At 40.2% G+C, this 15,806-nt stretch overlaps 1 protein-coding gene across 1 annotated transcript in view; it reads right to left on the bottom strand.

Moving 5' to 3' along the window:
* Positions 1-412: 412 nt before the first annotated feature.
* The window catches only part of LOC146808994 (phospholipase A2 inhibitor and Ly6/PLAUR domain-containing protein-like), a 72,039-nt gene continuing 56,645 nt past the window's right edge, over positions 413-15,806 (bottom strand). Inside the window, exon 5 of the mRNA XM_085614811.1 lies at positions 413-543. Within this exon, the coding sequence (XP_085470937.1) occupies positions 413-543 (131 nt within the window). The remainder of the gene's footprint in view (positions 544-15,806) is intronic.

Genomic DNA, 15,806 nt, shown 5'->3' with positions numbered 1-15,806 from the left:
CCTTGCTCCAAAAATCCACCTCCTCTTTGTCTGACCGCTTTGTACTGTCAAAATCTACCATCCGCATCACCCCATTTCCTCTCTATAAGTGACATACATATATATGTACATATAATAAATGCTCAAGGCTTCAATGTGCCTACAGGTGGAACCCAACCCACAGACAAAGCTGGCCCAATGGAAGTGGGATTGGCCCATAAACAGCATGGTCTCTTTGCAATGTGCATCACTTTGGCCTAATTATTTGTAGCCAAGATGGTGATAAGGAGCTGTCTTTAGTTCAAATTGTGGTCCTGTTCATAAATCTGACTCTCGGCATCAGATGGTTACGGTGGCCACAGTGAATTATCGATGATAATACCTATGATTAATAAGGGGAGAAAATGATGGATTTTAGACTTCTAGGGTCATTTTAAACTTTATTAGGAGGAATACACTTCAGCTCATAATGATATGAGTTAGATAATGCCATGCTGAGAAGTCCGACTTCACAGGTATCCTTGGTAGCACACCCTCTCATGCTATACCTTTTCTCCGGCTTACCTGAAACACAAAGACAGCAGACCTCAGTTTCCCATTCTCTAGTGTACTTTGTAAGTTTGTAAAACTGTAGAACTCTGCATAGCATGCATTATTTGACTGGGTAAGATAGTGTGTGAGTATGAAAAGCTGTACATCACATAAATCTGGATGTTTGATTATTGAACTGAGACTTTTCTTTCTTCAATAAGAAGGCACCAAACAATTCACTTATTGCTTTTCAGTTATGATACAAAGAACTTCAGAGGAAAACATAATATGCCATTGCACTTGGTGGGAACCTCATACCCATATGGGTAATTTTCTCAGGGCGAAAATAACAAGTTTCTAGAATGAACACTTTTGCTGCAATAAGTCACTTCATTATTATATAATTTGTTCATTGCACTGCATTCTACATTCCTAAAATCTTTAAGCTGACACAAGTTTTGCTTGGTTTTTGGATTGATCGAATAAGCTTTATGAAGGCTGAATTGAGCAATAAAACAAGAAACCAAAAGTTGAAGCAAATAAAAAAACCTCATTTTAAAGTTAATCTTATATGTTCTTAGGTATGCAGTAACTATATTAGTGGAACTAAGGCATCATGTGCTTGACTAACAATACATTTTAAGAACGTAATCTTCCACAGCAATGACTCAGTACGGGTACCCACCAGCCAGGACACTGACCTATAAGGATATCAGTGATGTATATTTTAGCGGAAAGACAGCATGTGCACTCAAAGGGGTAATAACTTGGTACATGGTTATCAAAGCATAACCTTTCAATTATTAATTGTAATACCATAGCTGCTGTGGCTGTCCAGGGTAGCATTTACTGAATTTCTGTGTGTTGTTCTGACTGTTACCCCATTGTACATAAGGGGGCTCAAAAACGTTTTTATCTTTTTTAGTTCATGGTAAGACGAAGCAAATCTTGAGGAGACCCACTTTGGCTTAATAATAGCCAGAGCATCTCACACCAGTCTACCGATGACTACATATTTGCCGTCGCCCATACCACAGCTGTTCCTACGGGCTACCATATAGCCATTGAAAATGGTGCGAGTGCAAGGCCTTTTTCTGATTGGGTGAATGCGTTGTCAACCTGATTCTTCAACAACCTGATCGTTTAGCAATTCTGATTGGGCATGCTTTCAACCAATTAGAAGATATTTCATACAGTTAAGACCATTCTGATCTGGCTGCTAGTGGTTTTCTGTGTTTGGGTACAAAAGCATTTTTTGCCTTTCGCTAGCCTGCTCTTGGGGCATATTTGTTTGCAGTTTTATACATTGTGATCTTGGTTCAAAAGGAGGGTTCTACAAGAAAACCAGACTATGTTACATATATATTTTTGTCTTGTAGGGAAGCATAATGTAAAGATCTGGATTGGAGGTATCTAGCTGCAGGATAGGTTGAGATAAGAGAAGGCAAGTAACCGTCATTGGCGAGGATGGATATGGCCCAGAAACATAAGATCTTCAATAACCAACACTTGCTCATAGGGAGCCAGTAAAAGAGAGGAAGATGGACAGAAATACAAGTTTTCCTGCTGAGCCCCAGAATAAATACTACAGTTAAGTTGTAGTTTTTAGAGGCGATAACCGACAATCCTACCAAAGGGAATTGCAATAGTCTAACCTAGCAATGATAACGGCATGAAATTGATTTTTCTGGAGCAGCTCTGCAGGAATAGAGTTTTTTTTGTGATTAGTTTAAGCATAAAGAAGCAGGTGGTAATCTTCTCAATATGTGTCACAAAAGAGTTTGTCATAAAAAATAATGCAGAGAATTATTAGACAACAACTTGCCTGAGGACAATAATTTGGTAGAACCTCAAAACAAATCACCAAGGCCATAATCCCCCACCTATACAATATAGTCAAATAGATTTTGGAGAGATGCAAATACTGCATTGTTATTGAAGGCAGTGTATTAGCCACAATTTCAGACGAATTAGTGGAAATATATTTCAATTGGCTTTAAGTGCTGTAGTGTAAAACTAGACCAGGTATTTTTTTAATTCATTTATCACAAACGTTCACATCTCCATTATTCTCCTTCATTTAAATGGTAAACAGCACATGTGTTTGCACCCAAGTGACTTATTATAAATGTGATACAGTTCTCCTGACTTTTATACAGAATATGTCACGTACATCAGCATTTGGATCCAATACTCTACTTCCAAACCTCAATACCTCACTTCCACCACATCCATAAAAACTGCACAAAATAGCAGACACAATAGGCAATCTTCAAAAACTGAACACACAATAGGTAACCTTTAAAAACTGTACACACTATTGGAAATCTTCTTAGGTGAACTACTTCCATTACTTTCTGCAGTATATTTTCTGTTTTGCATCTCTATAAAACCACAACAATTAGACATAACTTCCTTTACACCTATTAACCTTCCCACCTACCCTCCGCCACCCTGTACTACACTAAGTACTTGGCTACTTCATCGGACACTATCTCAGTTTTCTATTCTGCTCACCCTTTTTGAGCTCCATCGCACCATTTCACTCCACAAAATGCAGAGGGGCATATTTACAAGAAGATATTACCACCAGAACATCACTTTTAGCGAGGTTCTGGTGGCAATATGCCCTTCTCCATATTTAAAAAGTGGCATTAAGCCACTTTTTGTGGCTTAACGCCCCCTTGTAAATAAGGCCCCTTTAAATGCATCACTTAGCGTGAAAGGGGCATGCAATGGGTGCATCTGTGGGCGTTCTACTGCAACATCCATTGCTTTTGACGCTGCCCCAGATCTACAAGGAGGTGTAAATCTGAGGCTGCGCCCAAGACTAACGCCATGCAAGAGCAGGCATTAGAATGAAGAAACGTGGAGAAATACTTTTATTTCTCCTCGTTTTTGATTTTTGTCACAATCACATGGGCGACAAATCCATTTGACTGTAAAAGAGCATATAGACATGATCCCCTTGCGAATTTAACATAGAAAGGCTTTACAAGGGGGAGTTCAATCCTATCCAAAGAATGCTTCCCGATCGTAATCTACTTTGAACTCTAAAAAAGAAACAGTAAGAGACTAGGGGCCCGATTCACAGAACTAACTTAAGACAAAATCCTAAACTTACTACTTTTGGTATTCACAGAAGTTAGGATTTTGTCTTAAGTTTGTCTTAAGACAAACTTAAGGCAGACTTAAGACAGACTTAAGACAGACTTAAGACAGACTTAAGACAAACTTAAGACAGACTTAAATTAGGATTTTGTCTTAAGTTTGTCTTAAGTTTGTCTTAAGTCTGTCTTAAGTCTGTCTTAAGTCTGTCTTAAGTCTGTCTTAAGTCTGTCTTAAGTTTGTCTTAAGTTTGTCTTAAGTCTGTCCTAAGTTTGTCTTAAGTCTGTCCTAAGTTTGTCTTAAGTCAAACTTAGGACAAAATCCTAACTTCTGTAAATACCAAAAGTAGTAAGTTTAGGATTTTGTCTTAAGTTAGTTCTGTGAATCGGGCCCCTGGTCATAAGAGGGTATAGAATTTGGTTGTCAGTATAATGCCTATAGATGCCTTTTAGCTCAGATTTAAAATTAACCCAGCATCTGCAGAGGAAAACCAAAGATTCTTGTACCAAATCTGGCCCAGCCGATCTTTTGTTATCCGAAGGCAGGCAATCTTACAGGTAATCTATGGCCATATGAAATGTCACGAGCTCTTGGGTGACTCAGAATCTCATCCAGCACAAAAGCCGTCTTTACCCAGCTGTGTCATTGAGGCATCTAAGGCCATAATCTAGATGTAGGGGTACAAGTGGGTGCTAGCTTGTAAGTTATTTAGTTTCCTCATAAAAATGATTTTCTATTATCTCTAAGGGTATAATGTCTTGGAAGCCCAAGAGCTCTCCACCGTACAGTGACTCCTAGTGCCTGTTTTTTGTAGAAAGGGCTGGAGTCACCCGGTGAAAAAAGGAGCTGCAGTGAGCCCTCAAAATACCCCAAATTGTATTTTGAGCCCTCGCATCTGAATATGGGGTAACCAATCAAATTCATGGTGAGCATAACCCCCAGATAATCGAACATCTAAACTCTCTCAAAAGCAACTCCACTGAGAGTCGGTTTTGCATGGGTAGTTGGACATTTTATTTATTTATTTATTTAGTAGTCTTATAACGCGCATAGCTGCCCCAGCAATGGGGCGTCCCAGCGCGATCAGAGACGCAAGAGAGAAGCTAGGCAGGTAGGCATTATGCCATTTGGGGGTAGAGCCAGGTCTTAATTGCTTTACGAAAGGTCAGATGAGTCTGGATTTCTCGAATTGACAGCGGGAGTTGGTTCCAGAGGGTCGCCGCAAGGCAGCGGAATGATCGCCCCCCGGCTTTTGCTCTTGCAACCCGAGGGACAATTGCCAGCATCTGATTGGCCGATCTAAGGGGTCGCTGAGGCAGATACGGTTGCAGCAGCTTGGCCAAGCCCAGAGGGGCCTGTTGGGTGAGAATTTTATGAGCGACACAGAGGGTTTTAAATTGAATTCTTCGCTCAACCTGCAACCAATGTAGTTTTGGTAGATTATGGGCAACTGATGCCGATCTCGGGAGTGCAACCAGGAGCCGAGCTGCGGCATTCTGAGTCCGCTGCAGGCGCCGGATGCAAGATTTATTCGCCCCAAGATACAATGAGTTTCCATAGTCTAATCTGGATAGTATTGTTGCTTGGATGATGGTCTGACGAACTTTGGGGAGAAAGAAGCCTAATATCGGCTTCAGGCCGCGCAGCAAACCAAAACAGGTCCCGGCCACAACTTTAGCTTGGGTATCAAACGTCAGCCTACTATCAATCCAGAACCCCAGATTTTTAACTGCCTCTTTGGGTACAGGGGCAGGCTTGAGATTGTCTGGCCAGCATTGGTTGTCCCACATGTCCCGGTCTTTTCCCAGCAGCAACACCTCCGACTTACTAGAGTTTAATTGCAGGTAGTTTTTGGCCATCCAGTCTGCTACCTCTAGCAGATCATTCTTGAACCTGCCTAGATTGGCATTGTTCTTCTTAGAGTAGGCGATCACCAATTGGGTGTCATCAGCGTATGACACCATTGACAATCCCCTGCTACGCGCCACCTGAGCCAGAGGTTGCATATATATATTGAACAGGAGGGGGCTCAAAATAGAACCCTGGGGTACTCCCTGTTGTAAAGCATACCTCTGGGATTGAAAAGGTGGCATCCAGATCTGGAAGGTTCTTCCTGTAAGAAAAGCTCGGCACCAATCTAACGCCAGATCCCTCACCCCGATGTCATGCAAACGTTTCAGCAGGATTTCATGGGAGACCGTATCGAAGGCGGCACTTAGATCGAGAAGAACTAAGGCCGCCGAATCCCCAACATCCAGGATCCCTCTAATTTCCTCCGTTACTGCCAGCAAGGCAGATTCCGTACCATGACGGGCTCTAAAGCCATTCTGGGACGGGTCCAAGATTGCATTCTGTTCGATGAACTCCGTCAGAGTAGTATGGACGTGTAATTCCAACATTTTCGACAGAAAAGGGAGCTGCGAGATGGGGCGATAATTGCCCGGCTCGGCTGGATCCAAAGACGGTTTTTTCAACAGTGGGATCACTTTGGCGTGTTTCCACGCAGCAGGTATTATGGCGGAGGTCAAAGAGAGATTCACCAATTCCAGGTATACTGGCAGGACCGTTGGCATGACTTGGCAAAAGAGCTTAGGAGCCAGTGGGTCTATGGGTGATCCTGATTTGATTTTCCTACATAGGATCTCCAACCCTGCTAAGGAAATTTCTGGAAATGATAGCAAGCTGTTGAGTCCTTGGGGAAGCGGGACAGCAGACCCGGTCTTCCCATCAGAATTAACCCTTGGGGGGAGATTTTGATATATTTTCTCCACTTTATTAATGAAATAGTTGGCCAACTCATTGCATTGACTATTCGAGGAGATGGGTGAAATCCTAGAAACATCACCATTCTTCATAGTCTTAAGTAGTGAAAATATAGTTTTCGCCGGATTGGAGCTCGCTAGAATTTTATTGCCCACATACTCAGCCCTAGATCTGCGGATTAGCTTGTGGTATTGGTTAATGGCCGCTCTATAATTTAGTTTACAATCTGCATTGTGCGAGCATCTCCACACGCGTTCTAGTTGTTTGCAGTGCTTTTTAGCTTTAGAGAGCGACTCATTAAACCAAGGTTTGGATTGATCCCGACTTATCCTGGTCAGCTTTGATGGAATACAGCTATCCAGACCAGCTGTTACCCAGTCTTGTACTAGCATATCCGCAGTCTCAATATCCTGCGATAGTTGCGGCCTATGGTTAGACCAATAGGTGGCCAACCTGCTGCTATCTAGCTTATGCCAAGGTCGCTTTAGAGCAGAGATCGGACGGTGCTCCCTCGGCTGGCCCCACCATCGTAGTGTAAAAATCACTAGAAAATGATCTGTCCAACACTGTGGGGCTGGGGACCCCATCGTTAGCCCGATGAGATTGGAGAATAAAGGGTCTAGTACGTGCCCAGCTACATGTGTCTGTTCCTGCACCCACTGGACCATTTGGAGCGCTTCAAGATCGGCCAAAAAGCTAGCAATTTCAGCCTTCTCTGTGTTATCACAGTGGAGATTCAAGTCTCCTATGATGCTGAAGTTGGCCGCTTGACTGGCATGCAGCGCAGTCTTATTTATCAGATCCTCTCTGAAAGCACCTGAGGGCCCAGGCGGGTGATAGATGAGGAAGCCAGAGATGGTAAGGTTGGGATTCAACTTAATTTTGAATAAGGCACTTTCACAGCACAACACATTCTCTCTGCTGAGACTGCACGCATAGAAGTTCTTAGTGATGATTGCAATGCCCCCCCCTCGTTTCCCAGGTCTGTTTAAATTCTTCATACTGAAGCCTGGGGGAAGAAAACAATGTATTTTGTCTTGCCAAGGTTAATCTTCAGCCTCAGCTGCTTGCAGAAGGACCCAAAACAATCCAGAAGACTCTAGACCCCTATAGGGAATTTTGATAATAAAAGGGTATTGCCTGCAATCAGCAGGGTTGGGATCTTAACCCCGGCAAGATGTGAGGTGTCACTCTCACATTTCCAAAGCTGTGATACTAAATCATTAATATATGAGAGAAAGAGGGTTGGAGCCAGCACACACCACTGCCTCACTCAATGATTATACAGGATGGAATGTGTTAATTCACCCTGAGGCCCGCATCCCGACCTGGGCATAATTGGTCGAATTTAATCTAGTTCAAATTTCTATAATATATTCAGGGACCCCCATCTCTGCCAATACCTTCCACACAGATTCTCTGAGGGCTAGATTAAAAGCAGACTGAAGGACCACAAAATCGCCTACCCCCCCCCCCGCCCCCACCTGAATGTATTCCAGTATAGCAATTACAGGCGGAACACCTGGTCAATTGTTCCTAAGCCATCCGTTAATCCCACCTACAAGGAAGTTAATAAATTGGAATCGGACATCCAGCCATTCAACCTTTTCATAATTATCTGACTAAACAAATTTTATGAACTATCAATGAGGCTGATTGGCCTGTAGTTAGTTTGGATCATTTCACCCCGCCCAAGTGGAAGGCATAGATGCACCGATCACTTTAGCACTAAAGAACAGAGGAAAAATAAGGACCCCATGCATGTCTATAAGTATAAAAGATCACCTGGCATGTTATCCAAACCTGGGCCTTTATGTGCTAGAATCCAATTGAATGCTTTAGAGATCTCAATGTTGGAAATATTGTGGGCTATTTGTGTCACCAAATCAATAGAATGTTCAGCCATAAAATTACAGAAGGGGTTAAATCTTGCCACCCTGGTGGCTTGAGTATTAAAGGCAGCCTGGGACAATCCCTGGTCAACAGCTCCTGAATCTAACTTGGAGAAATGCTCAACCCAAGCAGCAGCAGAAATGTTACTATTCAATGGGGCATGGATACCAGAGTCCTCATTGGGGATGATGCACCAAAAAGAACGATAATACTTGCATTTGATGGTACTCAGAATAGTGTCACATTTAGAAGTTTTCCAATCTCTTTTAGAATTAACAATTGATTTTTGTAGAGTGACCTGTCAATCCAGATGGGGACTCTACACCCAGTTTTGATGGCTCTGGAAAGGCAACACCTGGCCACTCACAGGTGTAGCAGGGGGCCTCTTTCTTACTCATGGGAATGGGCCTAGTTTCTATCTAGAATAAGTTCCTTAGTGAGGAAAACATAAGCTTATACATTTCATTTAATCTCAACAGGGAAGCTGAGTCATCCGGGGTCCTAAAATCTACAGTTACAGCATCCAAGCTAACAGACACTACCTAAAACACTTTTCCCAATGCTATTTCTGATTCTGTCAGAAAGCTCCACTTGAGCCGACGCCAATTATTGGTTGGAACCAACCTTCTGTCTAGTGCCTTATAAAAAGTATTCAGAAGGGTGTTGCCCAGAGCACCCAATTGTAACCCCAGAGCATTATGATCACTATCGTGCCTGGGGATTACTGCCATGTCTACGAAGGATTTCCACAACCTAATTTCTAACAAGATATTGTCACTAAGGCTGGTGGACTGTTGGCAATGATACATGTGGCTCCCCTCCTGGTCAGAATTGGTCCTCCTATTGCATGCCCATAGACAATTGCTATACGTAATAGCATTTAGGTGTAACACAGCAGCAGACCACCCTTTGACCAGCGGGAGTGTGAGGCCAGGAACACCTCAGGCTTCATCCATATCACCGATGGGATCTTCTAGCAGGACAGACAAGGGTTCAAATTGCCAATTAAAAAGTGCCTGCTGTTATTTTAAAAGAATCTGAGGGGGCGTGGCTTGAGCACCGCTGAAGATGGCGGCTGGTTGATACCACTCCACATTGGAATCCGAGGAATGTGATTCCCTTGCTCGGCGGAAGCCTTCTGACGACATTTTTGCCTACGGGACCTACTGGCGGACCTCTTGCTGCCTCTAATGATGCCTTTCTTGTTTAGTTTTGTTATTGCTTCAACATTTCTGCTGCAGTTTGCCTCATGTTATGACAGCTATCTCTTCAAGCTGAAGTGCTCTTTTTTCTGCTAACTGCACGTTGTTCCGGAATTATTCAAAAGCAGCTTAACTCGCTTTTCCGCAAGTCTATTATTGCACTTTCTTATTGTTGCTGTCAGTGCTCTGGTTTTCTGGCGTGTTGTTGCGCAACCTGTGTTTTCCTCACTGAACATCCCGATTTCTGAGGTAACCCTGCAGAGCGCTTTGTAACTGGAACGCAAACTCCATTTTGTCTCTACATCGTTTTTCTCTACATGTTACTGCTGTTGTCAGGCTCAGATTACAGGTCTCCCTGACCATTTGTTCAAGGATTCCTTGTCAAATATTGTGAACTTCCTGCACCTCATCCACATTTTGTCTCCTGCTGTGGCGGTTGCCTATTCATGTTGGAATGATACTTTCTCTTCTGATTGCACGTTATTCTTAAATGGTTTATCGGCAACATACCCACTTTTTTACGGGTTTATTGTTACAATTTCCTACTGTTGCTGCCATATATCTCGTACAACTTATATTTTCTGACTGACCATCCAAGTCTGGGGGAGGACCAAACCTGGTTGGGGCACCGGCTCATCCTGTGCCTCTGCTGTACGTCCCAAGTCCAGTGCGATACCTATCTCTAATCCTTTTTGAGTGTTGCAGAGCGACATGGAGGACTCATCGCAGATTACTTCGCCCCACCTTACTGAACCTTCTTCCAGTGCTTCTACGTTTCCTCTTTCATCTGACTCTATTTCTTCTGAAGCCAACGGTAAAAATGCATCTAAGTCTACTCTTTCGTCTTTATTATCTTTCACTAAGCGAGTTAAAGAGGATCCTCCTTCACCTGTCACATCTCCTCCACCAGCTTCACTGGAATTGCTTCTAGATGAAATACGTGCCCGTAAACCCTACATGGAGGAGAAAAATTCCCGTCTCCAAGCTTTGGAGGATAATTACTCTTTGTTTCAATATAAACTTGCTTCTGTGGAATCTCAAATCGGATCTCTACAAATTTAGCCACAACAAATCCCACCGATGAAAACAGAGATACTGCAATTTCAGAAACAGGTGGGAAATCTTGAAATCTGTAGTAGACGTAATAACCTATGTATTTATGGTTTAGTTGAGGGACTGGAGGGAACCAACCCAATAGCCTTCTTTCAATATTTTCCTTCGCAGGTACTGGACATTCCAGAGTCTCCTATTCTGAACATACAATGTGCTCACAGACTTGGTCGTCCTCCGTCTACTTCCTCATCTCCACGTAAACCTTGAGGTGTAATCCTTTACTTCTTAGAATATACTGACTTGTTGAAGGGTCTACTGGCAGCCAAAATTAAACAATGCATTTCCTGGCAAGGCTCACAACTCTTCTTCTCACAAGATTACGCCAAAGTCTCTGCAGATAAAAGGAAAAGCTTTCTTGCAAAGAGACCAGCGCTGCATGATCTAAATGCCAGATTTGGTTTAATTAATCCTTGCCTTTAAAGTAACATATAAGAATTAGACTACCACCTACGAAGATCCAGCTGCACTTCAGTACTTTCGCGATAACTGCAGAGAAGAATCTAAGGAACTCACAAGAACATCCTCTACATGAAAATGATTTTGTGTTTACTGTATCACTTGTAATTTTATATTGTTTTTTCTTCTTCATGGCCGTATTTTATTAACTATCTCCTTTTTCTTATGTCTTCTTTTTTCAGGTGTCTGTTCCTTTTGTATCCATCCTCCATTTTATATTATCGTTTGGACCGTTCTTACTTGTGATTCTTTCCGGGGTTGTCTCGCTAGTTTTACGTCTTCACGTGTGTCGTCTCAACACCCTCCATCCATGTTTGAGTCTGTGGTATGTTTCATTGTTCTTCTTCTACACACATGCAATATCTACTTTTATTCCATTTCTTTCTTTCTTTGTTACTTTCTTTCTTTCTTTCTTCCTTTCTTTCTCCTCTGTTCTCCCTTCCTTCTTTTTCTTTCTATTTTCCCTTCTCTTACTTATTTTCTCATTTTATATATTCATTTCTATTTTCTTTGAGTGCTTTACTAATGGTTATTTTGATTATTCCAGATTTTTTATTGTATATATGTGTGCTGTAAAATTTTCTAAGTATTTTTCCTCTCTTCTATTTTTGGATAAATTACGTTGCGTGTTATTACATGGAATGTCAAAGTTTTGGGTACGCCTATCAAAAGGCAGGGAGTTCTTGTCCATTTAGCTAATTTAAAAGCAGACATTGTTTTCTTACAAGAGTCACGTCTTGTTACTTCAGAAGTTTTTAACCTTAAGCGTCAATGGGTTGGAACTGTGTTTTCCTCTCCAGGTACAAGCAAGAAGAATGGAATTGTGATTCTTTGTCATAAAAACTTAAAAATTCCCTTCTATCTGAGGACTCAGACAATGAGGTTTATTGGTTAATTGTGCATCTTAAAGTTAATAATGGTCCTATTTCCTTGTTTAATGTTTATGCTCCCACTAAACCGGATAACAATTTTTGGCCTCGTATTTCTTTCCTTCTGATGTTTATGCCTACTCTATATGTTATATTTGGCAGTGATTGTAACCTAGTTGTTGATCCATACATAGATAGATCCTCCAAAGCAGCTTTTATTTCTTCTCAAATGCATCAACATTTAAACACCTTAATTTCCCATAGATCTCTTGTTGACTCTTGGAGATTCTCAAACCCTCAACTTCGTGAATACACCTTTTTCTCTCCCACACACCTCTCCCAGTCTCACATAGACTATTTATTTGTATCTAAATCCCTCACACACCACATACTACCTGCAGTTATTGGTTCAATATTGATTTCAGATCATGCCCCGTTAATCCTGGATTTGGAATTACACCCTGTTAATGAGTCCAGTAGAAGATGGCATTTCAATACTTCTTTACTGATCAGAACTTTACTTCCTCTTTTGAATCCTTTATTACTGATTTCTTTAATCAAAATATATCCTCTGTTCTATCCTTTGCTATGGTGTGGGATGCTTTTAAAGCTTCAGCCAGGGACTTTATTCGTTCTTATGTCGTTAAAAAGAAAAAGAAAAACTCCCAGAAGGCTCTTAAACTTCTTAAGCGTATTAAGTTCTTAGAAAGTCTCTATACTACCTCTCATTCTAAAGCTGACCTTAACAACCTTATTATGGAAAAGTTTATACAAAACAAATTATCTACGGAAAATGCCAGCTCCAATCTCCTATTGGCAGCGCTCGCTATTATGGGGGCCAAAACAATGCGGGCAAACTCCTTGACTCTTATTTTAAGATTAGGAAAGACCATTCAAACATTGACTACATTCTTGACTCTGACTCTTCCAGAGTAACCAAGAATCTGGATATCCTAGAGGAATTCAAGAAATATTATTCTTCACTTTATACTCCTGAAACAACTCCAGGTCCTATTACAGTACAGTTGTACCTTGATTCAATCCCATAACACTTTGCCACTGATATTGATTTTTCATCTCTAGAAAAAGATATTTCTATGAAGGACATCTCTCATGCACTACGTCTCACTAAAATTGAGAAAGCACCAGGCACCCGGCCCTGACTGTTTTCCTGTGGAATTTTACTCTCATTTTTCCCACATCTTCACTCTTTGTTTTCATTTTTTATTTTTTCTAATGCTTCTAAGGGTACATTTCAAGATGCCCTAATTTGTTTAATTCCTAAAGAAGGGAGAGACCATCATCTTTGTAAAAATTATAAACCTATATCTTTAGTTAACTCCGATTATAAACTATTTGCTAAACTTCTTCCTCTTCAATAAGAATCCTTCCTTCAATCTATCATTTGCTCTAAACAATCAGGTTTAAATTAAGGGCAGGTCTATCTCGGATAACACTAGAACCTTCTTTAACGTATTACATAACTCAAATAAATATCCCCACTCACTCGCGGCTATAACGTTAGACGAGGAGAAAGCTTTCGATCGGATGGATTGGTCCTTTATATTCCATACTCTTTCTTGGTTTGGGTTTGGTCCTAAATTTATTTCGCACATCTCGTTATTATATTCCTGTCCTAAAGCTTCCATTTTTGTTATTGGCTCTATTTCCAATCCTTTTACCTTACACAGAGGTGGTCGTCAAGGATGCCTTCTTTCTCCACTTCTTTTTATTCTCAAGTTAGAACCTTTCCTTATTAAGATTAAACAAAATCCTAATAGCCACGGTTTCCAAAATGGTAAAACCCACATTAAAATGAGTGTCTACACTGATGATACTTTACTTTATCTGTCAAAGCCAGAAATGTCCTTCCTAACTTTTTTGATAGAAGTAAATACCTTTTCCCTACTTTGTGGTTTGCAAATTAAATCCTGATGAATGCGAAATCCTTCCTCTTAATGTTTTATGTTTCAGACTTGATTTTCTTTCAACTAATTTTACATGGAACTCTCAAAAAATGAAATACTTAGGTTTATGGTTTGCCCCCTCTATTAAACTCACTTTATTACTGAATATGACTCGAATATTCCCTCCTTTATCCGACTCTATTAAAAAATGGCATCCACTTTATTTAACTTGGTGGGGCAAGCTGGACACTATTAAAATGATTCTGGTTCCTGTTATTCTAAATACCATTTCAGCTATCCAGCTTTCTATTCCTTCATATTTTTTCAAAAAAATGTACTCTATCTTATCTGCTTTTTTATGGAATAACAGGAAACCTCACATGTCACTCATCTTCCGTATTTTCAATTATATCATAAAGCCTTTCTTCTTAAACAGCTTTCTAAGTGTTTAAATCATTCATCCTCAGATGTTCCCCCAATATGGCAGGATGTCGAATTATTCTCTCCTGACCCTTTCTCAAGTCCAGAATTTCTTACTTTCACTCATAAAACTTGATTTTCATCCTCACCTATACATAAAACTTCTCTTAACTTATTTCACTCAATTATTAACTCACATCTCTCGGAGGTTGATTGATTTCTCTATTCTTCGATTTGGCATAATCGCTTTATAACAATTAATGATAAACCTGTATTCTGGAAAACTTTGTGAGACAAAGGTCTGCTTTGGGTCCATCAGCTTTACTCTCATGATACTTTTCTCACTTTTTCGGAAGCACAGACACACTTTGGTCTTCCAGATTCATATTCTAATAAATTTGAAACACTCTATATTCTTATTTCTATCCTCTCATTCTTTGACTCCTCCCTCCTCATTATTTCATGGTAATATCCTTCCTAGATGAAGTAACCATCCTAGTGCTTCTTATATTTATAAATTTCTTACCGAATCCATAGAACACAGAAATAAAACTAAGGTGGAATTACAGTGGGAACGGGAATTTCTTACTTCATGGTCCACTTCGTTTTGGGATAAAATATGTACTAAAATTCTAAGACTTCAAGATAAGCAAGTACAATGCAAACACTTTTCTTCTTATATAATAGGCTCATGTTCACTCCTGTATCTTACATAAATTTACACCCACCACGCCTCCTAATTGTTTGTCGTGTAATGCTTCCAACGCAGATTTATTTCATATGTTATTCTCTTGTCCTCTTACCCATCAATTTTGGCTGAAAGTATGGTCTCAAATCAATATTATCTTTCACACCCAATTTCCCTTTTCCCCTTTAACTATTTTTCTAGGCTCACTTTCTGAACATTGGCAATCTAACACAGATAATACAGACATTGTTGATTTATTAATTGCAGTTGCATTTCAACAAATTACAAAAAAATTGAAACAGACCACACAATTATCTTTCCAGGCTTGGTGGTATAGTGTTTGTTATAACCATCAACTGGATCATTATATCTCCCCTCTATCCCCCCTACTTATCAAAAGAGAACATTTATGGTCGTCCATCACTATTTTCTTAGATGTTTCTGCTCAATGTTCTAATCATCATCGCCCAATGTTAGAAGAAGTCCCCAAACCGCAATGAATTGTCCAGTCCAATTTTATATAGTATATTTTTTGTCCTATTTACTTATAGCTTCTTTATTTCCATTTTACAGTCACTATTTATTAATAGCTCATTTTACATTTTTTATCGTATTAAGCTGTCCTATTTTTTTTTACATTATAATTAGTTCAATGTTATTGCACCTTTTCCCCTCTTGCTCTTTTCCCTCCTTTTACAGTTACCTATATCCTTATTACATATGCAACTGTTTAATTTTTGCTGTATGACTATTAAGTTATCAACTTATTTCGTATTATATAAGCTTACTGTAATTTTTTATCAAGTATATATATTTTGTTGCATTACTCTTTTGAATAAACTTCTTTTAAACTTAAAAAAGAATCTGCAGGCAGATC

This window comes from Triturus cristatus, chromosome 7 (genome assembly GCF_964204655.1).
Source record: "Triturus cristatus chromosome 7, aTriCri1.1, whole genome shotgun sequence".
Taxonomy (NCBI): Eukaryota; Metazoa; Chordata; class Amphibia; order Caudata; family Salamandridae; genus Triturus; species Triturus cristatus.
This window is presented reverse-complemented; position numbering and strand designations above follow the sequence as displayed.